Source organism: Chiloscyllium plagiosum, unplaced genomic scaffold (genome assembly GCF_037043375.1).
Source record: "Chiloscyllium plagiosum isolate Xiang-an unplaced genomic scaffold, Cpla_swu_hap1 HiC_scaffold_4, whole genome shotgun sequence".
Lineage (NCBI taxonomy): Eukaryota > Metazoa > Chordata > Chondrichthyes > Orectolobiformes > Hemiscylliidae > Chiloscyllium > Chiloscyllium plagiosum.
Genome location: NW_028270142.1, coordinates 143,791,877 through 143,819,628, shown reverse-complemented (window position 1 = coordinate 143,819,628; position 27,752 = coordinate 143,791,877). Strand labels below are relative to the sequence as shown.

At 44.9% G+C, this 27,752-nt stretch overlaps 1 protein-coding gene across 1 annotated transcript; it reads left to right on the top strand.

Annotated features, from left to right (window-relative positions):
• Positions 1-26,559, top strand: LOC122548818 (proteasome subunit alpha type-7). The gene is made up of 7 exons (XM_087986737.1): positions 1-161; positions 3,732-3,858; positions 6,069-6,193; positions 8,719-8,841; positions 9,905-10,024; positions 21,915-21,977; positions 25,049-26,559. Exons 1-7 carry the CDS (start codon positions 60-62, stop codon positions 25,139-25,141), a joined length of 753 nt encoding a protein of 250 aa, XP_087842863.1. The 5' UTR covers positions 1-59; the 3' UTR covers positions 25,142-26,559.
• The last annotated feature ends 1,193 nt before the right edge of the window (positions 26,560-27,752 follow it).

Here is a 27,752-nt window from a genome sequence, read left to right as displayed (position 1 = left end):
GCGGTTACGGCTGGTTTTGGCTGAGGGTGAGGGGATAATCTGGTCTCCGGCCTGCAGCCATGGCGGCCAGGTATGATCGAGCTATCACCGTCTTCTCTCCGGATGGGCATCTCTTCCAAGTGGAATACGCACAAGAGGCCGTGAAGAAAGGCTCGACAGCGGTGAGTCACACCCCACCACAGGGTCAAGTGTCCACTCGCACCCTCCCGAGACTGTGTTCACCCCCAACCGCCGGCACTGCCCCACCCCCCACCCCGTCACACACCCCCACCCCCACCCCCTCACACACACCCCCACCCCCACCCCGTCACACACACTCACACCCTCACACCTGCCCCCACCCTCACACCCTGCCCCCACCCTCACACCCTGCCCCCACCCTCACACACTCACCCACCCACCCTCCGACCCCCCACCCTCGCGCTCCCCCCCCACCCTCGCGCCCCCCCCACCCTCGCGCCCCCCCCACCCTCGCGCCCCCCCCCCACCCTCGCGCCCCCCCCCACCCTCGCGCCCCCCCCCACCCTCGCGGCCCCCCCCCACCCTCGCGGCCCCCCCCCACCCTCGCGGCCCCCCCCACCCTCGCGGCCCCCCCCACCCTCGCGGCCCCCCCCACCCTCGCGGCCCCCCCCCACCCTCGCGCCCCCCCCACCCTCGTGCCCCCCCCCTCCCTCGCGCGCCCCCCCCCCACCCTCGCGCCCCCCCCCACCCTCGCGGCCCCCCCACCCTCGCGGCCCCCCCACCCTCGCGCTCCCCCCCCCACCCTCGCGCTCCCCCCCCCACCCTCGCGCTCCCCCCCCCACCCTCGCGCTCCCCCCCCACCCTCGCGCTCCCCCCCCACCCTCGCGCTCCCCCCCCACCCTCGCACTCCCCCCCCCACCCTCGCGCTTCCCCCCCCCCCACCCTCGCGCCCCCCCCCCCACCCTCGCGCCCTCTCACCCCTTCCCCCCCCCCCCCCCCCATGGCTCTCACGCCCCCGCCCCCCCCCTCACGCCCCCCCCCTCACGGCCCCTGACCCCCGCCCCCTCACCCCCACCGTCGCCCTTCACGACAGCGTCAGTGCCGCCGAACTCCCCCTCCCCACCCCTCCCCTCCCCTCCCCTCCCCACCCACCCCTCCCCTCCCCTCCCCACCCACCCCTCCCCTCCCACCCCTCCCCTCCCACCCCTCCCCTCCCACCCCTCCCACCCCTCCCCTCCCCACCCACCCCAGGCTCAGTGTGCCCGCCACAGTTTTCTCTGCCCCCAAACGTGGGTCATTATCCACCTCCAAACCACCACTACCTCTCTTCCCGCCCCCTCCCCCATCCATGTCAGTGCCCCACCCCCAGGGACTGCCCCAACATGTGCAGGTTAGGTGAACTGGCCATGCTATATTGCCTGTAGTGTTCAGGACTTGTGGGGTAGGTTAGGGTTGATGTAGAGTAATTGGGTAGGGCGATGGGTCTGGGTGGGCAACTCTTAGCAGGGTCAGTGTGGACTTGTTGGGCCAAATGGTCTGTTTCCACATTGTAGGGATTCTATGACTCTGTTTTATGATGATGTGTGAATAAATGCCAAAATTCTCTCCGAAACTGCTGAGCAAGATGTTTATTTGAATAGTCAGTGTTTTTGCATTTTGGAAAGAGGGCCTTTGCCCATCATATCTGTGCTAGTTATTAAACATCCATCCATTTCATTCCATTTTCAGTTAAAAATCACACAACACCAAGTTATAGTCCAACAGGTTTATTTGGAAGCACTACCTTTCGAGTGCTGCTCCTTAAGATTGTAAGGCACAGAATTTAGAGCAGAAGTTTACAGTGTGATGTAACTGAAATTATATATTGGAAAAGACCCGGATTGTTTTAGTCTCTGAATTTAGAATGAACGTGTTGGTTTCAGTTCTTTCACATGTAACTCGCAGAACATTTAAAAGTTACATTCTCAAGTTAACTTTAACAATTGGTCATGATTTGGAGATGCCGGTGTTGGACTGGGGTGTACAAAGTTAAAAATCACACAACACCAGGTTATAGTCCAACAGGTTTAATTGGAAGCTAGTGTGCTTCATTTTTAACTTCATTTACCTAGGTCCTGAGGTCAGTCTCAACCCCTCCCTAATTCTTTACCCCACACCTTAACGCATACCTCTTTCACCAAGCCTTTAGCTACTGGCCCCTCATGTCTTCTCTGGGTTTGACAATCTCCAGATGACGTGGGAGCAGAAGTAGGTCATTCAGCCCATCGAGTCTGCTCCCCCATTCAACGAGATCACGGTTGATCTGAGAATCACCTGATGAAGGAGCGTCGCTCCGAAAGCTAGTGTGCTTCCAATTAAACCTGTTGGACTATAACCTGGTGTTGTGCGATTTTTAACTTTTAACAATTGGTGTAATGCTGGCCCAGATAATTTTAAGGTGTGAGCTGCCCTATATGAGACTCTGTGTCACAATGGTCAAACTGACTCTAATCTAAAAAATGGATTTACAGAATCTTGCATGGATTCATGCAGTTTTTGAGCAAAGTAAAATGTAATTCTGCAAGTACAAATTCACCCCACAAACTTATACATGTATGCATGCGTGTGGGTGTGGCAGGGTGGGGTTGGGGAAGCAGGGGTTATAAGTGTCTGTGAGAGTGTAAAGGGGTATATGTCTGTGAGGGGGGTGCATGTGGGAATGTATGTGTGAGCATATGAGAGAGGGTCTGCAGGAGTGCAACCCGTAGTGTGACATGAACCCATTCAGGCCATTCCCATGGGTACTGAACTTGGCTATCAGCCTCTGCTGAGCCACTTTTACGTTGTTGCCTGTCCTGAAGTCCGTCTTGGAGGACGGTCACTGAAGCTCCAAGGTCGAATGCCCTGGACCGCTGAAGTGTTCTCCGATTGAGAGGAAATACTTCTGTCTGTTGATTGTTATGCGGTCTCCATTCATCCGTTGCAGTAGCCTTGGTTTGGTCTTGCCAACTTTTGCTATAAATTCTGTGTCTTAGAATTGTGTATTCCACAACAATCCTGATGAAGGAGCAGCACTCCGAAAGTTAGTTCTTCCAAATAAACCTGTTGAACTATAACCTGGAGTTGAGATTTTTAACTTTGTCCACCCCAGTCCAACACCGGCATCTCCAAATCATTCCATTTTCTATGGACTTGTGTGCTGTGGCATTTCAAGTTTTCATCTCATTACTTAAATGACTCGAGGGTTCCTGGCCCTACCATCCTTTCAAAGAGAGAGTTCCAAATACCTACAACCCTCTGAGTGAATTTCTTTTCCTCAAAGCCCTCTGCAGGCCCTGCTCCTGAGCATAAAATTGTGCCTTCTGATTATTAATCTCTTTACTAAGGGGGAGTGTTTCTCCCTATCTATGCTGTCTACGTCTTTCAAACCTTGGACACTTAGTCAAATCCTGCCCTCAGCCTTCTCTGTTTTAAGGAAACCAGCCTCACCTTATCTTGCCTCTCTTTATAGTTGAATCGCTCCAGCCCAGGCAACATCCTGGTGAATCTCCTCTGTACCTTGTCTAGGGCAATCACATAATGTGCTGACCAGATCTACAATCAGTACTGCAGAAGTGGCTCAACAAACCTTGTGTACAGTTCCAACATAACCTCCTTGCTCTTGTCTTCAATGCCTTGACTAATGAAGACCAGTAGTCCCAATGCCAGCCAAGTCTGCAACCGTCATACAGTCCTATGAGATTTTTTTTTTCAGTTCCTTACTTAGTGTGCTTACTCTGCCTGTCTTGAAGGTTGGGATTCGAGGTAAAGACATAGTTGTTCTTGGTGTGGAGAAAAAGTCTGTTGCAAAACTTCAGGAGGAGAGAACAGTGAGAAAAATCTGCGCACTCGATGACCATGTCTGCATGGCATTCGCAGGTATGCTTTGGAATTTTCTTCTTGAGCTTTTTTAATGCAATTTAATTGTCTTTGATGTTTCTTATGATTGTTTTCCAAACATGGCAGAAAAAGTATAAACAAAGTGTAAGAAATATCCATTGATAAATTGTTTTTCACTGTGACTGTACAAAAGCCTTAAACTCTAACTGTCATTGTCATCTGTTTTCTCCAAAATTTGGAAATTTATGGGGTGATCCAATCGATAATTTTAAGATATTGACAGGAAAAGTCAGGGTAGATAAAGTTAAAAATCTCGCAACACCAGATTTATAGTCCAACTGGTTTATTTGGATGCACTAGCTTTCGGAGCGCTGCTCCTTCATGAAGCTAGTGCTTCCAATTAAACCTGTTGGACTATTACCTGGTGTTGTGATTTTTAACTTTGTACACCCCAGTTCAACACCAGCTCCTCCAAGTCAGGGTAGATAGAGAAAAACTATTTCTACTGGTTGGGGATTCTAGAACTAGGGGGTATAATCTGAGAAATAGGGCCAGACAATCCAGAAGAGTGTTAGGAAGCACTTCTTCATGGAAGGGGTGGTGGATGTTTGGAACTCACTTCCACAAATGGCAGTTGATGTTAGATCAGTTGTTCATTTTTAATTTGAAATAAAGTTTTGTGAAGCAGAGGTGTTAAGGGATCTGGGCTAAAGGCAGGCTTACGGAATTAGGCCATAGATCAGCCTTGGTGAAACAGGCTCAAGGGGCTGAATAGTCTACTGCTGTTGCTATATTTCTGACAGTGTCATCTTTTCTCCAGAGAAATAACTCTGATTTCAATCAGTGTTGAAGGTGTTGACAGCAGTGGAGAAAGTGAGGACTGCAGATGCTGGAGATCAGAGTCGAGAGTAGAGTGGTGCTGGAAAAGCACAGCAGGTCAGGCAGCATCCGAGGAGCAGGGAAATCGACATTTGGGCAGAAGCCCTTCATCAGGAGTGATCTGATGAAGGGCTTATGCCTGAAACATTGATTCTCCTGCTCCATTGACAGCTGTGGAAAGGTTTCAGCAACAGTTCCACAGGAATGTGGGAGTGGGTGTGTTGAGGAAAGTCAACAAACTCAGTTCTTCCTCAGTCAGAGTAGGGAACCAACGCTAACTGCAGGACAGCAAAGCCTTTGACAAAGTGCCACATGGGAGACTGGTGAAGAAGGTAAAAGCATCTGGGCTTGATAGGTTGGATCCAAAATTGGCTTGATGGTAGGAGACAGAGGGTGGTGCAAAAAGGCAGTTTATGTGACTAGAGGTCGGTGTCCAGTGGCATACCATGGGGATAAGTGCTGTGGGCCTTGGGGCGGTGATTAATCTAGAGGCCCAGATAATGACCTGGGGACCTAGGTTCAAATCCCGCACGGCAGATGGTGGAATTCAAATTTGATTTCAAAAACAAAATCAGGAATTAAGAGTCTGATGAACATAAAACCATTGCAGATTGTCAAAAAAACCTTATCTGGCTCACTGATGTCATTTAGGGAAGGGATCTGCCGTCCTTGCCTAGTCTGGCCTACGTGTGACTCTCAGCAAAGTGAGCGACTCTCAACTGCCCTTAGCGATGGACAACAAATAACTGGCCTGGTCAGCAATGTCCACATCCCATGAACAAATGAAAAATAAAAATTAGAAAGTGAGGGGGATGACCAAAACATTGGACAGATGGTTGACAGTGAGGAAGAAGGGCCTATAAACTATATACATAGGAGAAGAACATACAAATATCAGTTAAAAGCAGGAATCAACTCCTCAAGCCTACTCTGCCATTTGCTAAGATCATGGCTGATTTGATTATTCTGCATTGCTGTCTGTATTCGATAACGTTCACCTCCTTAACAATGATCACCTTTTGCTTTAATGTATTTTAAAACTTTTTCGCAAAGGGAAGTGGAAGAAAATTGGAAACGTTGGTTTTCAAAACATTTGTTCATGTTAGGTACAATTCACTGAATTTATAAACTCTGATTTTGGATTTTCTGGTTGCTTGGTCTGACTCTGTAAATTCTCCATTTATTGATGTGATTGAATCTTTTCAGTGGCAGTATTCGAGTTGACTGGCACTTGTGATTTAGTGACCCATTTTCAATTCACTCAACATAGGATCTTTTTCTTGTGATATCTATGTGTGAGTTTTAGAGCGACAATTCAGAGCTCCAACACGACCAAGGAACTTTGCTTGTCTGATTAATTTCAATTTCAGGTCTAACAGCTGATGCTCGAATAGTGATTAACCGAGCCCGGGTGGAATGTCAGAGCCACAAACTTACCGTAGAGGATCCAGTGACTGTGGAGTACATAACACGTTACATTGCGACTCTGAAGCAGGTAAGCATTTATTAGCTTTCTTCCATGCCAGCTTAAATAAAATTTGATCTTATCCTCCAATGGGGCGAGAGTAGTTCTTGATAACTAAGCAAACCTGCTGTCTCCTGTGTGTAGAATACTTGGTGAATTCTTGAAGGTGGAAATATTTAAACCACCTAACAAATGGACACTGAAGGGAGTCACATTTCAGCACAGAAGGGGACCATTCAGCCCATAGATTGCATGCCAGCCCATTGATTGCATGCCAGCCCCTAGGTGGTGCAATCTAGCTAGCCATCTACCCCCAACTATCCCCCATAGGCCTCTGTTTATTTTCAAGGAATGGCCATGCAATTTCCTTTCATCATCTCACATCTGACATCCAGCTCACTCCATCGCACAGCAATGGGGTTGACTCATAACTGCCCTGAAATTGCCCTCGTAGGCCACTCAATTCAAGGGAATTGGGGATGACCGACAAATGCACGTCTTGCCTGTGAAAACATCCCATGAAAGTACATTGAACATTACAGAGCACTGAACCAATCCTAAGCCTATCTATCCTACACTATTCTATTTTTGACCATATGTCTATCCAATGACCATTTAAATGCCCTTAAAGTTGGCGAGTCTTCGACTGTTACAAGCAGTGCGTTCCACACCCCTACTACTGCGTGAATAAGCTACTTCTGATATCTGTCCTATATTTATCACCCCTCAGTTTAAAGCTATGACCCTACGTGCTAGCCATCACCATCTGAGGATAAAGGCTCTCGCTGTCTACCCTATCTAACTCTCTGATTATCTTGTACATCTCAATTAAGTCACTCTCAATCATCTTCTCATATGAAAACAGCCTCAAGTCCCTCAGCCTTTCCTTGTAAGACCTTCCCTCCATACCAGGCAACATCCTAGTAAATCTCTGAACCCTTTCCAAAGCTTCCACATCCTTCCTATAAAGCAGTGACCAAAACTGCACGCAATACTCCAAGTGCGGCTGCACCAGAGTTTTGTACAGCTGCAGCATGACCTCATGGTTCTGAAGCTCAATCCCTCTACTAACAAAAGCTAATACACCGTATGCATTCTTAATCACCCTATCAACCTGGGTGGCAACTTTCAGGGATCTATGTACATGGACACAGAGATCTCTCTGCTCTCTACACTATCAAGAATCTTACAATTAGCCCAATACTCTGCATTCGTGTTACTCCTTCCAAAGTGAATCACCTCACACTTTTATGCATTAAACTCCATTTGCCACCTCTCAACCCAGCTCTGCACCTTATCTATGTCCCTCTGTAACTTACAACATTGTTCGGCACTATCCACATCTCTACCAACTCTGGTGTCATCTGCAAATTTACTAACCCATCCTTCTACGTCTTCATCCAGGTCATTTAGAAACGTGACAAACAGCAGTGGACCCAAAACAGATCCTTGTGGTACCCTACTAGTAACTGAACTCCAGGATGAACATTTCCCATCAACCACCACCCTCTGTCTTTCAGCTCGCCAATTTCTGATCCAAACCACTAAATCACCCTCAACCCGTGGGGCACCTTATCAAACGCCTTACTGAAATCCATTTACACCACATCAACCGCTTTACCCTGATCCACCTGTTTATTTATTCCTTTCTATTTATTCCTTTCAATTTATTCCTTTCTAGATTATTATAAATCCTATTTCTTATAACCTTTTCCAACATTTTACCCACAACCAAAGTAAGGCTCACTGGTCTATAATTACCAGGGTTGTGTGTACCCCTCTTCTTGAACTAGGAAACAACATTTGCTCTCCTTCAGTCTACTGGCACTATTCCTGTAGACAATGACGACATAAAGATCAAAGTCAAAAGGCTCTGCAATCTCCTCTAAGGCTTCCTAGAGAATCCTAGGATAAATCCCATCTGGCCCAGGGGACTTAGCAATTCTGATAAGTTTGAAAATAGATAATTTCGCATCCTTGTGAACCACAAATCCATCTAGTCTACTAGCGTGTATCTCCGTATTCTCCTTGACAACATTATTTTTTTCTAGTGTGAATGCTGACAAAAACTATTCATTAAGTGCTTCCCCTATCTCGCCTGACTCCACGCACAACTTCCCACTACTATCTTTGATTGGCCCTATTCTTACTCTAGTCATTCTTTTCTTCCTGATATACCTATAGAAGGCCTTAGGGCTTTCCTTGATCCTATCTGCCAGTGACTTCTCATGTCCCCTCCTGGCTCCTCTTAGCGCTCTCTTTAGGTCTTTCCCAGCTAACTTGTACTCAATTAAACATGTTTTTGCAGATGAAGTGGTCAGAGGGAATAATTGATTGTTCTAGTGTCTTGCTACAGTGTTGAATTTTTTTCAATTGACCTCTCCTTGCGGAAGTTTAAATATTGGTGCATTTAACTCTTCACAAGTTCCCCTCCCTGCACTAGTCGGAACAGTGAGATGTGTTACTCCAGTGGTTTTATGGGTTGATCTTAAGCAGTGCAAAAGAATTAAGAAATTGAATTGTTTGGTGAGTCATCTACTTCAATTTTTTTTTAGCGTTACACCCAAAGCAATGGGCGCAGACCATTTGGAATTTCTGCTTTGATAGTGGGGTTTGATTACGATGGCACACCACGGTTGTACCAGACTGATCCATCTGGAACGTATCAAGCTTGGAAGGTAATTGTTTCTTTTTTATACCTTGTCTTGTTTCTTAAAAAAAAAGTTTGTTCTTTTTTTTTATTCTCTAGTTTATTCCCCTGACCTTTCATCTACTGAGACTTGGCCGAAAGTATGGAAATCATGCAGCAATGAAACAAAAGCAACTGATTTCTATAACATCTTTTATGACCCCTCAACTTCCCAAAGAGTTTTATAATAAAGTAAGCACTTCCAAGAGAACATAAGAACTCGCTGGAGTAGGCTGGCTGGCCCTTCGAGCCTGCTCCACTATTCAATCAGATCATGGTTGATTTGGACTCGGCTTCACTTACCACCCACTCACCACTACCCTTAATTCCTTTACTGTTCACAAATCTATCTGTCTTTGACTTAAACATTCAATGAGGTAGTTTCAACTGCATCATTGGGCAGAGAATTCTACAGATTCATAACCCGTTGGATAAAAAGTTCCTCCTCAACTCAGTCCTAAATTTGCTCCCCCTATGTTTTGAGGCTATACCCCCTAGTTGTAGTTTCATCCACCAGTGGAAAGAACCTCCCTGTCTATACCCTTCATAATATTATGTTTCCGTAAGATCTTCCCATTATTCTTAATGCATTTAACTGCTTTTGAGCCTCCCTTAATCTGCCTGATGCAAAATTACTGCTAGTCTCTGCTGCATTATCATGGCAGCAACGTGGCCAATCAGAATCTTCCTGCCAGGTCTCAGTTCTTGCTGCATCTGCACATCAATGACAGCCCAACCAGTCAGCATCATCTTCTTGCCCTGCATTAACTAGTGTCCCTTTGTTCTAGTCTGTTTGATCTATCATATTCCCTCTCATTTTTCCTGTCGGCACGTGGACCTCAGGTCCATATGTGGCATTGACTTGTGAAGCCTGAAACCCGACATCAGCATGTCAGCACACTGTAGATGGAACTTCGAAACAACCGTGTGGCTCAGAGGTAGCATTGGTCCAGATGAATGCAAGATGAACAGCTTCAGCTTCTGTCTCCTTTTTAGCAAGGTTTAAATTCTGTACTTCCAAGTGACTGACAATGTCATTGTTGTATGTACAGGCAAATGCTATTGGTCGCAGTGCCAAGACGGTTCGAGAATTCCTTGAAAAGAACTACACTGACGAAGCGATTGCAACAGACAATGACACCATCAAGCTGGCAATTAAGGCTTTACTAGAAGTGAGTGAAGTGTTGTGGCTGAGACCACATCCTGTTTGTAAAAAGAGCCATCCTATACATTGGCAAAATGTCCTAGATTAGAAACATAGAAAATAGGAGTGTGAGTCAGCCATTCAGCCCCTCATGCCTGCTGCACTTTTATTGTGGCTGAACATCTAACTCAACAGCCTGCTCCTGCTTTCTCTTCCCCCTCCATCCTTCCAACAACTACTTCAAATCATAGTGTTTTGTCCTCGACTGCTTTCTGTGGGAGTGAATTTCACAGGCTCCTCACTTTCTGTTTCTGCTTTCCTCAGTCATCAAGAACATCCTATGTTTTCCCTGTCAATTGCAGTTAGAATTTTATATATTTCTATGAGATCCTCCTCGTGCTTCTAAACTCCATCAAATATAATCCTAAACAATTCAATCTCTCCCTAAGTGTCAATTCTTAAAACTAAATGGGGCACTGTTCACTCAGGAGAAAGTGAGGACTGCAGATCGAAAAATGTGGTGCTGATGAAGGGCATATGCCCGAAATGTTGACTCTCCTCCTTGGATGCTGCCTGACCTGCTGTGCTTTTCCAGCACCACACTTTTTGCACAATGTTCAGTCAGTATCAACCAGTGACCCAAACAATGAGGAACTGAATCATGGAACACACGTTTCAGCAACTATGGATTTAAGGAATCGTATAATTGAAATTAAATTGGATTTATTCCTGTTGTGTGCAGTAGCACTGGTTGTGATAGAACAAAGAACCCTCAAAGAACATTACAGAACAGGAACAGGCCCTTTGGCCCTCCAAGCCTCTGCTGATCCAGATCCTCGATCTAAACCTGCCTGTTGTCTAAGGATCTGTATCCCTCTGCTCCCTGCCCATTCAAGAATTTGTCCAGATACATCTTAAATGATGCTATTGTTTCCGCCCCACCACCTCCGCTGGCAACACATCCCAGGCACCCACTACCCTCTGTGTGGAGAACTTTCCACGTATATCTCCCCTAAATGTTTCCCCCCTCACTTTGAACTCGTGACCCCAAAACTGAGTCCTCCAGTCTGGGTAAAATGCTTCTTGCTATACACCCTGTTTATGCCTTTCATGATTTTGTAGGCCTCAATCAGGTCCCCCCTCAACCTACGTTTTTTCCAATGCAAATAATCCTAATGTACTCAATCTGTCTTCATAGCTAGCACCCTCCATACCAGGCTACATCCTGGTGAACCTCCTCTGCACCCTCTCCAAAGCATCCACATCATCCTTTTGGTAATGTGGCGACCTGAACTGTACACGGGGCCAAACCAAAGTCCTATGCAACAGTAACATGACCTGCCAACTCTTGTACTCAATACTCCGTCCAGTGAAGGAAAGCATGCCGTATGCTGCCTTAACCACACTACTAACCTGCATTGCCACCTTCAGGGAACAATGGACCTGAACACCTAGATCACTCTGAACATCATTTTTCCCCAGGACTTTTCCATTTGCTGTATAGTTCGCTCTGGAATCTCATCTTCCAAAATGCATTATGTTGCATTGTCCAGATTGAATTCCATCTGCTATTTCTCTGCCCAACTCTCCAACTTATCTATATTCTGCCCTTCACCATCTGCTACTCCACCAATCTTAGTATCATCTGCAAACTTGCTATTGAGGCAACCTACACTTTCCTCCAAATCATTGCTGTATATCACAAACAACAGTGGTCCCAGTACGGATCCCTGTGGGACACCACTGGTCACAGGTCTCCATTTTGAGAAGGTTCCTTCCACTAATACTTTGTCTCCTGTTTCCCAGCCAGTTCTCTATCCATCTAGCTAGAACACCCTGGACCCCATGCGATTTCACCTTCTTCATCAGCCAAGCATGAGGAATCTTATCAAAGGTTTAGCCTTACTAAAGTCCATGTATATGACCTCTACATCCCTTCATTCAACAATCAACTTTGTCACCTCTTCAAAGAATTCTATTAGGTCTGTAAGACATGACCTTCCCTACACAAAACCATGCTGCCCATCACTGATAAGCCCATTTTCTTCCAAATGGGTATATATCCTGTCCCTTAGTTTCTTCTCCAGTAGCTTCCCTACCACTGACGTCAGGCTCAAGGGTCTGTAATTACCTTGATTATCCTTGTTACCCTCCTTAAACAAGGGGACAATATTAGCAATTATTCAGTCCTCTGGGAGCTCCCCCATTTTCAAGGATGCTGCAAAGATATCTGTTAAAGCCCCAGCTATTTTTCTCTTGCTTCCCTCAGTAACCTGGGATAGATCCCATCCAGATCTGGGGACTTGTCCACCTTAGTGCCTTTTAGAATACACAACACTTCCTTCCTCTTTATGCCTCCTTGACCTAGAGTAATCAAAACATCTGTCCCTAACCTCAACATCTGCCATGTCCCTCTCCTCAGTGGTTACCAATGCAAAGTACTTAAGAATCTCAACCATGTTCTGTCTCTTCTTTCCTCCTTTGTGCTTGAGTGGACCAACCCTTTCCCAAGTCACCCTCTTGCTCCTTATATGTGAATAAAAGGCCTTGGGGTTTACCTTAACCCTGCTTGCTAAGGATATCTCATGACCCCTTTTAGCCCTCTTAATTTCTCATTTCAGACTGGACCTACATTCCCTAAATTCTTCCAAAGCTTCATCTGTCTTCAGTTGCCTAGACCTTATGTATGCATCTTTTTTCCTGTTAGCTAATCTCACGATTTCACCTGTCATCCATGGTTCCCAATCTTGCCTTTTCTATCCTTCATTTTCACAGGAACATATTTTCTCCTGAACTCTAATCAACCTCTCTTTTTAAAAGCCTTTCACATATCAAATGTGGATTTCCCATCAAACAGCTGCTCCCAATCCACATTCCGCAGCTCCTGCCCAATTTTGGTAGAGTTGGCCTTCCCACAATTTAGCACTCTTCCTTTAGGACACTCGTCTTTGTCCCTGAGTATTCTAAAACTTGTGGAATTGTGATCACTATTCACAAAGTAACCCCCCACCTACCCGGTGAAAATGCAGCTGTCTGGCCTGTTTGTAGTGATTGGCTTGAGAGGGTGGTTAAGATTAGAGTGGTGCTGGAAAAGCATGGCAAGTCAGGCAGCATCTGAGGAGCAGGAAAATCGACATTTCAGGCAAAAGACTTGCGTCATGAATGAGACTAGGAGCCTCGGGGGGTGGAGAGATAAATGGGAGGGTGTGGGGCTGTGGACACGGTAGCTGAGAGTGAATAGGTGGATGGAAGTAGGGGTAAAGGTGATAGGTCGGAGAGGAGGGTGGAGTGGATAGGTGGGACAGGTCTTGAGGACGGTGCTGAGCTGGAAGGTTGGAACTGGGGTAAGTTGGGGGGAGAGGGAATGAGGAAACTGGTGAAGTCCACATTGATGCCCTGGGGTTGAAGGGTCCCGAGGTGGAAGATGAGGTGTTCTTCCTCCAGGTGTCGGGTGATGAGGGAGTGGCGATGGAGGAGGCCCAGGACCTGCATGTCCTCTGCAGAGTGGGAGGGGGAGTTGAAATGTTCGGCCACAGGGTGGTGGGGTTGATTGGTGCGGGTATCCCGGAGATGTTCTCTGAAGCACTCTGTGAGAAGGAGTCCGGTCTCCCCAGTGTAGAGGAGACCACATCGGGAGCAATGGATACAATAAATTACATGGGTGGAAGTGCAGGTGAAACTTTGGATGTGGAAGGCTCTTTTGGGGCCTCGAATGGAGGTGAGGGCGCAGGTTTTGCAATTCCTGCGGTGGCAGAGGAAGGTGTCAGGAGAGGATGATGGGTTGTTAGGGGGCATGGACCTGACCAGGTAGTCACGGAGGGAACGGTCTTTGTGGAAAGCGGAAAGGGGTGGGGAGGGAAATATATCCCTGGTGGTGGGGTCCGTTTGTAGATGGTGGAAATGTTAGCAGATGCTGCGATTTATGAGATAGTTGGCGAATTGAATTGAATTTATTGTCACGTGTACTGAGGCACAGTGAAAAGCTTTGTCTTGCGAGCAATACAGGCAGATCACAGAGTTAATTAGCATAGATAGTATATACTAGGTAAACAGCAGCAAAAACAAAAACACAGGGACAGGCGAATGTTCAGAGTTTGTGAGTCCATTCAGTATTCTAACAACAGTAGGGTAGAAACTGTTACGAAACCGGCTGGTGCATGTGTTCAGGTTTCTGTACCTTTTCCCCTATGGTAGAGGTTGTAGAAAAACATTGCCAGGGTGGGATGGATCTTTGAGAATGCTGGCGGCCTTTCCTTGACAGCGGGCCTGGTAGATGGATTCTATAGATGGGAGGTTGGTCTTTGTGATTGTCTGGGCCGAGTTCACCACTCTCTGTAACCGTCTCCGATCTTGAATGGTACAGTTGCCATACCAGGTAGTCATACATCCAGATAGAATGCTCTCGATGGCACACCTATAAAAATTGGCAAGGGTCTTAGCGGGTTTTGAGAAGATTTGTAACTCAGGTTGAGGTAGATTTGCTCGCTGAGCTGAATGGTTCACTTCCAGACATTTCGTCAGCATATTAGGTAACACCTTCAGTGGACCTTAGGTGAAGCACTGCTGATAATTCCTGCTTTCTATTTATATGTTTTGGTTTCTTTGTGTTGGTGATGTCATTTTCTGTGGTAAAGTCACTTCCTGTTCTTTTTCTCAGGGGGTGGTAGATGGGGTCTAACTTGATGTGTTTCTTGAAAGAGTTTCTGGCTTTTATTGGTAGAGGAATTGAGTTCCGGAGTCCTGAGGTCATGATGCAGTTGTATAAGACTCTGGTGCGGCCGCATCTGGAATATTGTGTGCAGTTTTGGTCGCCATACTATAGGAAGGATGTGGAGGCACTGGAACGGGTGCAGAGGAGGTTTACCAGGATGTTGCCTGGTATGGAAGGAAGATCGTATGAGGAAAGACTGAGACACTTGGGGCTGTTTTCATTAGAGAAAAGAAGGTTTAGGGGTGACTTGATTGAGGTGTACAAGATGATTAGGGGGTTAGATAGGGTTGACAGTGTGAACCTTTTCCCGCGTATGGAGTCGGGTATTACAAGGGGGCATAGCTTTAAATTAAGAGGGGGTAGATATAGGACTGAAGTTAGGGGTAGGTTCTTCACTCAGCGAGTCGTAAGTTCATGGAATGCCCTGCCAGTAGCAGTGGTGGACTCTCCCTCTTTATGGGCATTTAAGCGGGCATTGGATAGGTATATGGAGGATAGTGGGTTAGTATAGGTTAGGTGGGCTTGGATCGGCGCAACATCGAGGGCCAAAGGGCCTGTACTGCGCTGTATTCTTCTATGTTCTGGTTGGAATGCCATGCTTCGAGGAATTATCGTGCGTGTTTTTATTTGGCTTGTCCTCAGATGGATGTGTTGCCCCAGTCGAAATGGTGTCCTTCCTTGTCCGTATGTAAGGATACTAGTGAGAGAGGGTCATGTCTTTTTGTGGCTAGTTGGTGTTCATGTATCTTGGTGCCTAGTTTTCTGCCTGTTTGTCCAATGTAGTGTTTGTTACAGTCCTTGCAGGGTATTTTGTAAACAACATTTGTTTTGCTTGTCTGTATTGGGTCTTTCAAGTTCATTAGCTGCTGTTTTAGTGTGTTGGTGGGTTTGTGGGCTACCATGATGCCAAGGGGTCTGAGTGGTCTGGCACTCTAGTCTGCCAGACTACTCAGATCCCTTGGCATCATGGTAGCCCACAAACCCACCAAAACAGCAACTAAATGAACTGGAAAGAGCCTATACAGACAACAAGCAAAACTAATGTTATTTACAAAATACCGTGCAAGAACTGTAACAAACACTACATTGGACAAACAGGCAGAAAACGAGGCAGCAGCATACACAAACACCAACTAGCCACAAAAAGACATGACCCCCTCTCATAGTATCCTCACACATGGATAAGGAAGCACAACACTTTGACTGGGACAACACATCCATCCTCGGACAAGTCAAACAAAGACATGGAAGAGAATTCCTAGAAGCATGGCACTCCAACCGGAACTCTATCAAGAAACACATTGAGTTACATCCCACCCTGAGAAAAAGAACCGGAAATTACTTCGCCACAGGAAATGACATCAACCAAAAGAAACCCAAACAAAGAAAGCAGGAATTATCAGCAGTGTTTCGCCTGAGGCCCACTGAAGATGTTACCTAGTAGGGTGACGAAATATCTGGAAATGAACCTTCCAGCTCAGCGAGCAAACCTACATCCATTGGCAAGGATATTCGCCATCATGCCAAATTTCCTCAGCTGCCTGAAGAAGAGACGTTGGGTCTTTGTAACCAGTGTGTCCACATGAAGAGTCCAAGAAAGCTTGTTGTGGATGACCACTCCCAGGAGCTTGACACTCTCCACTCGTTCCACCCCTGTGCTGTTAATGTGTAAGGGGGGCATGAGTAACATCCTGCAGAAAGTCAATATGAGTTCCTTGGTTTTGTTGGCATTGAGAGCTATATTGTTCTCTGTGCACCATTTTTCCAGGTCTTCCACCTCCCATCTGTAGTCTGTTTTATCACCAACTGAGATTCGACCGACTATGGTGGTGTCATCAGCGAACTTGTAAATGGCATTAGTCTGGTGTTTGGCACTGCAGTCATGGGTATACAGTGAGTACAGTAGGGGGCTGAGTACACACTCATGGGGGGCTCCAGTGTTGAGTGTTAGTGAGAATGAAATATTGTCCCCAATCTTCACTGATTGTGGCCTGTGGGTCAGGAAACTGAGGATCCAGTTGCAGAGAGTGGGGCTTAGTCAGCGATCACTAAGTTGAGTAATCAGTCTCGAGGGAATAGTGTTGAAGACTGAACTATAGTCAATGAGTAGAATTCTTAAGTAGCTGTTCTTGGTGTCAAGATGTTCTAGGGAGGAGTGAAGGGCAAGTGATATGGCATCTGATGTGGAGCTGTTGGTCCGATAGGCAAATTGGAGTTGGTCAAGAGTAGTGGGGAGGCTGGAGTTGATTAACGCCATGACCACCGAAGTTCGGGCCACTGGGCGGTAGTCACTGAGACATGCTGCATGAGTCTTCTTAGGCACAAGGATGATGTTGGCCCTTTTGAACGTGGCAGGGCGAGGTTGAAGATGTCCACAAAGACCTCAAGTTGATCTGCGCATGCTCTGAGTGCACGGCCTGGTACTCCGCTTGGTCTCATCGCTTTCCTTGGATTCATACGAAGGAAAACTGATTTGACCTCTGGATAGGTTCGTCAGGACTTATCGGAATAGGTGTTACCTCTCCGCTGAAATTCTGCTCAAAGCGAGCATAGAAGGTGTGAGGCGATCTGGGAGGCATGTGTCATCGTCTGCTATCTTGCACTGTCTCTTTTTAGAACCTGTGATGTCATTCAGTCCTTGCCATAGTTGCCGGTGTCTGTCTGGGTCTCTAGTTTGGATCGGTATTGGTCCTTGGCTGTCTTAATGGCTCTGTGAAGGTCATGCTTGGATTCCTTATACTTGAGTGGGTCTCCTGATCTGAAGGCCTCATGCCTGATTTTTAGCAGGTTATGTATGTCCTGATTCATCCAGGGTTTCCTGTTGACTTCCTCGGTATGCAGTCCTCCACACAGATAAAGTCTGTGACGGTGGTGGTGTACTCGTCCAAGGTACCAGCGAACTGTTCGAACATGGCCCAATCAGCCGATTCCAGACAGCACCGGAGTTGATCCTCTGTCCAGCCCGGACCTGTATCCGTGCAGGGGATCTTCTGCTTGAGTTTTTGCCTGTAGGCTGGGGGAAGAAACACCGCATTGTGGTCGGAATTCCCGAAATGAGGGCAGGGGGTGGAGCAGTAGGCATCTTTCACAGTGGTGTAGCAGTGGTCTAAAATGTTCGGGCCCCTGGTGGGGCCGGTAATGTTCTGGTGGTACTTGGGCAACACCTTCCTTAGATTGGCTTGATTGAAGTCGCCAGTTACAATAAGCAGGGCCTCACAGTGTTTGGTCTCCAGAGTGTCAGTGGTGGAGGACAGCACATCCAAAGCTTCCTCAAGCTTTGCTTGTGGCAGTATGCACACAGCAGGTAGTATAGCAGCGGTAAATTCCCGTGGTAGATAGAAGGGGCAGCATTTGATGATGAGTTCAAGATTTGGGGAGGAGTGGCTGCTCAGAGTTGCAATGTCTGTGCACCACAAATTGTTGATTAAAAAGCAACCCCCCCACCCTTTGTCTTACCCAAGGACTCTGTACGGTCCATGCAATGGATAGAAAACCCATCAGCCTGAAGTGATGGGATAGAGGGGGGCGGGGGGGTGTTGGGGGCAGTTCTGTCTGAGAGGATGGTGTCAATGCTGTACATTCTTTGGCTCGGCAAAATTGCCAGGCATGTCAGACTGCTAACTTTATTCAAGCTTACCATGTAATTCAAGTTAAGAGGTGGTGTGGAGGCTTATGGGACATGGGCGACTTCCCACAAATGTGTCAGAGTTGCAAGCGTGGAACAGGCTTTTTAAACTTTAAACAATGTCGACTGAATTTGTTACTTTTCCCTTCAAATACTGAGGACAGCTGTCCAATTACTAATGAGAATTAAACTTTAAAAAAGCTGCTGCATAGAACTGTTTTGTCAGACTCTGAACCAGTGTAACCAGACAGTAGATTTGCTAACAGCCTCTCACATTCTCGGACTCAGTTCAGATGTGTTTACTCCCTAGTCAGGCCAAATTGCAATGCAATGCAATTACTGCACCTGTTGGTATGACTGCAAGATGACTAGTCAATTCTTCCTCCCTGACTGATCTCTGACAAAGAGGGATTCTCTTCTGGTTTTTTAGCACTGATTGAAGCAGAGCATACAGTTGAAAGAGGGTGAGAGAGCTTTATAACATATGATTAAGATATCATGTTATTATAAAACACATCTGAGCACGTGGGGAATGATGCCTGGATAGCTGCCTTACCTGTTTAAGTACAAAACTCTATAAATTTTACAGTTTTATTTTTTTAAAGTTGTACCTGATCTTCTCTGCTGTCTGGAATCTCATGGGTATGTCGTACATGCATGGATGGGTGAGGGAAATTAAGTTATTTCATGGGTAGGGTTCAGCGTTCGTATAATTTGGTGGAGACAGATGCGAGGTAGGGAAGCATCTAATTAAGGGATGGTTTCTAATTTGGCTGCTTGGAATACCTGATCACTTAGGTCAGTAAACAGTGGTTTCTATACTGTGTTTAAGATGTAAAGTTTTGCTGAGGCATTTAAAATTTATTGGTCTGACATGTATTTTCCTTCACGCTGGAGTGTGCAATACAATTACAATAACTTTGCGTTCATTGTTCTTCACACAGTTTACTGCAATCAAATAGACAATGTAAGGAACACCTCTATTATATTTACTTGTCATTGTGTGACACGAGCAACATCAGCGGTTTTTGTTCATTCCCTGCATCATCATTTTAGTGCTGCTTCTGAGAACAGGAAAGAGATTTTCTCATTACTGCCTCCTGTTTCAGCTTACAAGTTCATTGCAGAAAAAAATTGAATGCCTTGGCCACTGTGCAGCAAATTTATTTCAAAACTGCCTTAGGAGGCCATTTTTGTGACAAATAGTTAACCGTAACAGACTTTTGCTCGCCAGGATGATTCTAGAGTAGAGTGATTTTGCAAAGAATCTGAACGGTGTGATGTGTGTGTGGTGAAAACATCCTTTAAAACACTTTGTCTCTAGGCCAATATACTTACTAACTCTGCAATAATTTTAATTTGGGTAATTAGCTCAGAGACAGAAGAAAACGCAGGTTAGCTCTGAGTGGTATCTGTTCTTCGAAGGGAGTATGCACTGCTGCAGCAAGGGAACATTTGTAATACAGCAAATGAGGATCTCCGTCTAATAACCTAATTGTGCAAAGCTTACTTTATGGGGTTGTGCAAGCACATACTTTCTGTAAGAACATTTGTTAAGGCTGTCTTTTGATTCTAAGATGACACTTACTTGGGGTCATGCATTTCAGCCATGGGTCTTCACTGTGATAGATTGGGCCAACAGGGACATGGGGCAATTTATCCCACAAGTCAATAGAATCAAGCAAGACATTTTCAATCCTCTGCTCTGCCTACAAAAATGATGGGACTTAAAGCATCATGCAGCTTGATGGAAAGGTGTCACCGTTTGAACAGATTGGTTACAAGCTTGTCTAACCTTTAATATCAGTGCTAATGTCTTCAGAGAATCTTGCTCCTGCAGCTCCTCGTGCACGACTGCTGTGATCTTGAATGGAGTATGCATTTTAGAATGCAAAAGGATAGATTGGGGTACTTTATAGACGGAATGAAGTTACATACAGTGGCTCTCCAAAAGGACTTGTCATGAACAGGAAGTAATCAACAAAGCTCTTGGAATGCTGTCCTTTAGAGGATTGGAATATGAGGGTGAAGACATGCTGCAATTATACAAAATCTGAGTGGACCCCAATTGAGTACTGAGCAAATCTGGGGATCACACCATGGGAAGGATCTATTGACGTTGGAAGGAGTACAATGTAGGTTTACAAGACTGATACCTGGACTTCAGAGGTTAAGTTATGAAGAGGGATTATACAAATTAGGTCTGTTTACTTAAGAGTTCAGAAGTTTAAAGGTGATCTGATTGAAGTCTTCAGGATATTAACAAGAAAAAACGGTAGATAAAGAGAAACTATTTCCATTGGTTGGAAATTGTGGAACTAGGGGGCAGAGTCTGGGAAATAGGGTCAGAAATGTACGGGGGAGATGTTAGGAAGCACTTCTGCGCACAAAGGAACACTTCCACAAATGGCTGAATCAGTTGGTCATTTTAAATCTGAGATAAATGCATCTTTGTTAAGCAGAGGTGTTTAAGGGACATGGGCCAAAAGGTGGGGTATGGGGTTAGTCGACAGATGAGCCATGATCTCATTGAATGACAGAACAGGCTGAAGGTGCTGATTGGCCTACTCCTGTTCCTATGTTCTCATGTCTGAAAGATGTTCTATTCAGTACTCACGCTAAAAGGGAATGAGGAGAAATTTTAGGGTTTACAGGACTGGTGAGGAATGAGTGGAACTAACTGGACAGCTCTTTGAAAGAACCAGTAGAGAGACAGTGGGCTGAATTGCCTTGTTTATTTGCGTATCATTGTGTAAAAGCCCTGACTATACTGTTTCCATACTGTAGAGATTTTAATCTATATACAGCAGAAGTCGGAGTCTCCTAATTGATTGGAACAAAGTTAGAGTTAAGGCAGTGGAAGAAACAAAAAAAAATGGAGAGGGGAGTAAAATTGAAAAATAGCTCTGACCATCTAGATAACCAAATGATATTCTACTTTACAAACACTGCAATTAGGAGAAATAACATATTTACAAACACAAATGTACACTTACTCCAGCTAAATATTAGAAAGACTGAACCAGTCACTCCAAATGTCAGACTATAGCCATTGCATTGTTAACACTCCTGCCTGCACATGGCCTTGAGCTGAATTCCTGTGTTCACAACCTCAGCATTCTGGTCAACCAGAAACTTGTCCCTCATTCCCATATCTACGGAGTTGTCTTCCCCCTTCATACCCTACCCCAGGACCAATTGTAATCCAGTTTAAATGAGTTTGCAGCCTCCTCTCTCTCTAACCTCTGCAAAAACTCATGGCCTCACAATCCTCCTCCCCAAATATAAACCTTCTCCTATCATCTCTCCATTGCACCTGCTGTGACCCCCTTTGCTCTGTTACCAGAAGTCATGATTTTTGCTACTTGGGTCTCCAGCTCTAAACTCCTCTCTCTCTCCAATTCCTCCTTTTAACACCATAGATAACTTTGACAAATATCTCATTCTTCAGATCTGTCTCAGTGTTTGATTAAAGCTCTGGAATGCATGAGTGTTTTTCTAAAATGAAGGCAGTCTTTTGATCTGGTATGTTTAATGTCTTGCTTTTGAATATGACCTGCTGTTTGCCCTTGTTTATTTTAGGTAGTACAGTCTGGTGGAAAAAACATTGAGCTAGCTATAATAAGAAGGAATCAACCACTCAAGGTAGGTGGAAAACCTCTGTGAGGCATGTCTAGGTATATGGTAAGATACACAACTGCAGCTGGTGGAATTAAAATGCAGTTCATAAAATCTTCAATTGAAAAATTGGAGGTGTAGTGGACAGCGAAGAAGTTTACCTTGGGTTACAATTAGATCTTGATCACATGGGCCAAATGAGCTGAAGTGGCAGATGGAGTTTAATTTAGGTAAATGTGAGGTGCTGCATTTTGGGAAAGCAAATATTAGCAGAATTTATACACTTAATGGTAAGGTCCTAGGGAGTGTTGCTGAACAAAGAGACCTTGGAGTGCAGGTTCATAGCTCCTTGAAAGTGGAGTCACAGGTAGATAGGATTGTGAAGGAGGTGTTTGGTATGCTTTCCTTTATTGGTCAGAGTATTGAGTACAGGAGTTTGGGAGGTCATGGTGCGGCTGTACAGCACATAAGTTAGGCCACTTTTAGAATATTACGTACAATTCTGTCTCCTTCCTATTGGAAAGATGTTGTGAAATTTGAAAGGGTTCAGTAAAGATTAACAAGAATGTTGCCAGGGTTGGAGGATTTGAGCTTTAGGGAGAGGTTGAATAGGCTAGGGCTGTTTCCCTGGTGAAGGGCTTTTGCCCGAAACGTCGATTTTCCTGCTCCTCGGATGCTGCCTGACCTGCTGTGCTTTTCCAGCACCACTCTAATCTAGACTCTGTTTCCCTGGAGTGTCGGAGGCTGAGGGGTGACCGTATAGAGGTTTATAAAATCATGAGGGGCATGGACAGGATAAATAAACAAAGTCTTTTCCCTGGGGTGGGTGAATCCAGAACTAGAGGACATAGGTTTAGGGTGAGGGGGGAAAGATATAAAAGAGACCTAAGGGGCAACTTTTTCATGCAGAAGGTGGTACATGTATGGAATGAGCTGCCAGAGGAAGTGGTAGAGGCTGGTACAATTGCAACATTTAAGAGGCATTTGGATGGGTATATGAATAGGAAGGGTTTGGAGGGATATGGGCCGGGTGCTGGCAGGTGGAACCAGATTGGGTTGGGATATCTGGTCGGCATGGACGGGTTGGACCGAAGGGTCTGTTTCCATGCTGTACATCTCTATGACTCAATGAAAGCTAGCTCAGTGTTGATGACCCTGAAACTTCCACCAATTGTTGCAAAAAGCCCACCTCGATCGCTAATGTCCTTAGCTGCTCTGGCTTCCATGTGATTCTAGACCCAAAGCAATGTTTTTGGTTCTGAAATGCCATAGAGTGTGGGGTTAAGATTTGGAGCATTGCTTTTCCTGTCTGTATTCATGCCTAAACTTGGGCAAATATGGCGCATTTGTAAAAGTTGCAGATGATTGCAAACTTGGCAATATCATGAACTGTGAGGAGGTTAGAGATAGATGTCATGAGGATGCAGGTCTGGACAAAAACCTGGCAGATGAATGTTTATTGCAGAGTGTGTGAAGCAATATATTTTGGTGTGAGGAATAGGAGGCAAAATAAAATCAAGGCTATCATTCTAAAGTGGGTGCAGGAGCACAAATCTCTATGTATATGAACACACGAAATTGAAAATTGAGAAGGCAGAATGAGTAAATTATTAATTGGACATGCCTGAGTATTTTGAGCTGCTTAAGTTGTCAGAGTAGAAAAACAAGGAATCTGTAGTCAGCTTTTATTGAATGTTGATTCAGCTTCAACGGTATTATGTCAAATTATTGGCACTGCACTTGTAGGAAAAGTGTGAAAGCATTGGACAGAATGCAGGGGGTGGTGCAAGAGAAAGGTTTCAGGGGTGTGGAGTTGCGTGTATAATCAGGTGAAGCTGTTTTCTTTGGTGAAGAGAAGGTTGGTCACGATTATTATTTGGAAACTTGGATTCCGAAGAGGAGAAATGATGTATGGCTTTAAGTTGTGTGTTTTTATATTGAATCAAGAAGAAAAGGCATGATTGTGGTTGTGTTGTTGAGCTCTCTGATCGTGAGTGGTCTTATAATTTGTTTAGGTACTTGTAAATTAGGTTTCAAAATCCTTAACAACAATACTTCGACGCTTTATAAATATTGGTTGAAGAGAGGGAAAGAAAAGGTGGTTGTCTACGAACAAGGTGCACAAAGACTCGAGACTGAATCCAGTTGAGAAAGGCAGTGTGTGGGTTTCTTTGAGAGAAACAGGTATTTAAGAGAAAAAGCTTTGAACAACAGCGGTGCAATTTAGCAGTCTCTCAAGCTGCTCTGAGTGGCTTAGAAATGAGTAAAACAGAAACTGAATAAAATACAAGTTTTAAGGTGTCAAAGAGGAACACATCCAACAAGGCTGTTGAATGCATGCACGGGTTTAGGGAAAACCGGCTAAGGAGTAAACAAACTGAGGTAGCAGCTTTTTTAAAGGTTTTGGAAAGAGGAATCCACTCAAGAAGCTAGCGGTGAGTGAATGAAAATTTAGTGCCACGCCAGCTGAGTGTGGAAACAAGATGACCCTTCACTGAAGTTGGAGTTTTTGGAAGATTGTTGCTGAGAGTAAAAAGGTTGAGTCTTTATTTCTAAATTTGTAATATGACCATTTCAAATTGTTCTTGCATCATGTAAAATTGTTTTTTTTTTCCCCCCATTGCATTTATTGAGCATTGATATTCTTTTGTTAATGGATTGGCAGCTTCTTGTGAATATGTTCAAAGAGAGATCAAATTGCAAAAATAAAACATATATGGTCAATCAAACCAGGCATCACTCTGGAATCTGACTTGCCCAGTGTTGCCATCAGCTGGAAATAAAGTAGTGTAATATTGTTGTTGTATTGCCATAGTCCTACCAGACCATAGGGGCTGCTCTCTCATTAGAGAGAGAAGCGACTGGTGGTGATTAACCTGAGGGCCACCAGACCTCAGAAGGTGGAAGAGGTTGAGAAGGAGAATCTTTCATAGTAACCTCAAACCAGTGATGGGAATTGAACCCGTGCTGTTGGCATCTCACTGCTGTGTAAACCAACAATCCAGCCAACTGAGCTCAACAATACCAGTGTAATATTATAAAGTGACGATTCCTTCTAATGTTCAGTTGGAACTAACATTGAAATTTCTTTTTCACAGCTCCTAGATGCAAAGGAAATAGAACACCTTGTCACAGAAATTGAAAAGGAAAAGGAGGAAGAAACTGAAAAGAAGAAACAAAAGAAAACCTAATTCTCATAAAAATACAAAGTGATTTGGTGCTGCATATTAGACGTTTAGTTATTCATCCAAAATATGAGTGGATAGCTGCATGGTGAGATGCAAAAAATTGAAGGCCGATTTTTCTTTCTCCCCTTTTCTCTCTCATCCCCTCCTGTGCTGCCTGTCGTTCCTGGAACATGTTACAGCCAGTGTTGCTTTTGGCAGCAGCCTAGCAGAGAGCCCTCATCTGAATCCCCTTTCATGGCATCTGAAGACTCTATCAGAAGATGCATTTTCCTGCAGCAGTGGAGGCATTTTCACCACTGTGTAGAATTACCAGGGTGCATCAATTTCAGAAATTATAATTTTTTTTATAACTAACCATACCAGTTTGTCAGTGTTGTGGAGATAATATAGATGCAAGCTGCTTTTCATTTGCATCAAATGACCTTAGTCCTGGTTTTAATGTTGAATGAAAACTGTAATGAAAAACAAGTATTAGGCTATATACAACTCAGCATGGGACTTAAGGCTTGGAAATACATCTCCTGAAGGTTTTCGGAGTTGCTGAAACAAAAGTTCTGCAACACTGGTTTCTCGCAGATGAGGTGTGGTGGATGCTTGCTTCCATGTTCAGGGGGGAAACATTCTTCTGGATTCAGTCCAGGAATCCCTGTTGAAGTGTTGCTTGGTCAACAGTGAAAGCTTTTCCTTGTTTACAATCAAACAGACCGCCAACACTCTCTGCAAAGATGACTGTCTTCTATGGACAGACTGTTAGGGGGTTTGGTGATTGTATAACTAAGAGAACAGTTAATCATTTTAGGCAGAGTGTTGTGGGGGAAGAATAGTCAAAACATAAGAAACCCTCTTCCTTTTCTGTGCCACCTCCCGCCCACTTCCCGAAAGATTAAGTGGCCAAATGCACTGAGAGTTTGTTGCATGGACATGAGATGCTCATTGGTGTACAGACCAGGGACTGGATTAAGTGGCAATTCCAGTGTTAGTGTTGTCTTGGCTGGAAACGAGTGGAAACAATTTTGGATGCATGCTTTTCCTAGCCACCCAGTGATTGCTGTTGAGTATGAATGAGCAGAAAGACAACCAGCATTCGCAAAGAACAGGAAAATAAACCCTGCTTGGGTAATATGTGAGAGATGTCAATGATCTTGAATTACACACTACTTCAAATCACCATCTTAAGCTGAAGAAGTGGAAAAGATGGGGATGAAATAATTTTATGGCATCACAGTTTTAAAGTGGTGTATCCAGAAACACAGTATTATGTTTGTTTACAAAAGGAATGTATTTGATATATTGGAAAGAAGTTGTATGAATTGCTGTTATTTTAGTGTTAATTATTGATGTGTACACTTTTGCTGTGCACACATTTGGAGTCGTTACAGTTGCACATCAATTTAAATAAACATTGAATTTTGCTTGCAGGATCTCAGACTCCAGGAGACTCTTTGAAATTTTAATTTGTATTCATTTAGCAATTCTTTTTGCAGTCTGACAGTTGCAAAATTAGAAGAGCAGATAACCCAGCGAAAGGTAGAAACCATCCTGTGTTAAATGGCTCTGCCACTTTTAAAAGCATTGTGTCAAGTGGTCTGAAATGATGGTGAAAGGATGTTGCCAGGATTGGAAGATTTGAGCTATAGGGAGAGGCTGAACAGGCTGGGGCTGTTTTCCCTGGAGCGTCAGAGGCTGAGGGGTGACCTTGTAGAGGTTTATAAAATTGAGGGGTATGGATAGGGTAAATAGACAAAGTCTTTCTTTTCGCTGGGGTCAGGAAGTCCAGAACTAGAGGGCATAGGTTTAGGGTGAGAGGGGAAAGATATAAAAGGGACCTAAGGAGCAAGAGGGTGGTACGTGTATGGAATGAGCTGCCAGAGGCTGGTATAATTGCAACATTTAAAAGGCATTTGGATGGGTACATGAATAGGAAGGGTTTGGAGGGATATGGGCCAGGTGGGACTAGATTGGGTTGGGATATCTGGTCGGCATGGACGGGTTGGACCGAAGGGTCTGTTTCCATGCTGTATATCTCTATGACTCTATGTGCCAGACTATCCCTGCACAGTAGGGGTTAGACTTTGAGCATTTGCAAATGCATGACAATGCACTTGCACTTGGGCAAGTAAAATAAGACAGGAGAAGTCTGCTCCACTGTTCGATAGGGTTATGGCTGATCCGACAATCCTTACGTCCGCTTTCCCCATAACCCTAGATTCCTCGACTGATGAAAAATCTAAGGACTCTTTCTCCCCCCCCCCACAGTTGTCTGTGGCAAGGAGTTCCAAAGACCCTCAACATTGAGAAGAAATGTTTCCTCATCTCAGTCCTAAATTGGTATCCCTTTATTCTAAGACTCTCCAGTCTCTAGAGTCTCCCATAAGGGAAAACATCCCATATTGACCCTGTCAAGACCCTTAACAATCTAATATGTTTCAATGGGATCACTTCTCATTCTTCTAAACTCCAGTGAGCACAGTCCCAACCAGTTTTGCCTTTGCTCATAAGACACTCCCTCCATCCCAGGATCATCTTCATGAACTTCTGAATTGCCTACAATGAGATAATAAGGAATTTCTTCTGAGGTTTGAGTATCTTTGGAACTCCTTACCATAGAGAGCTG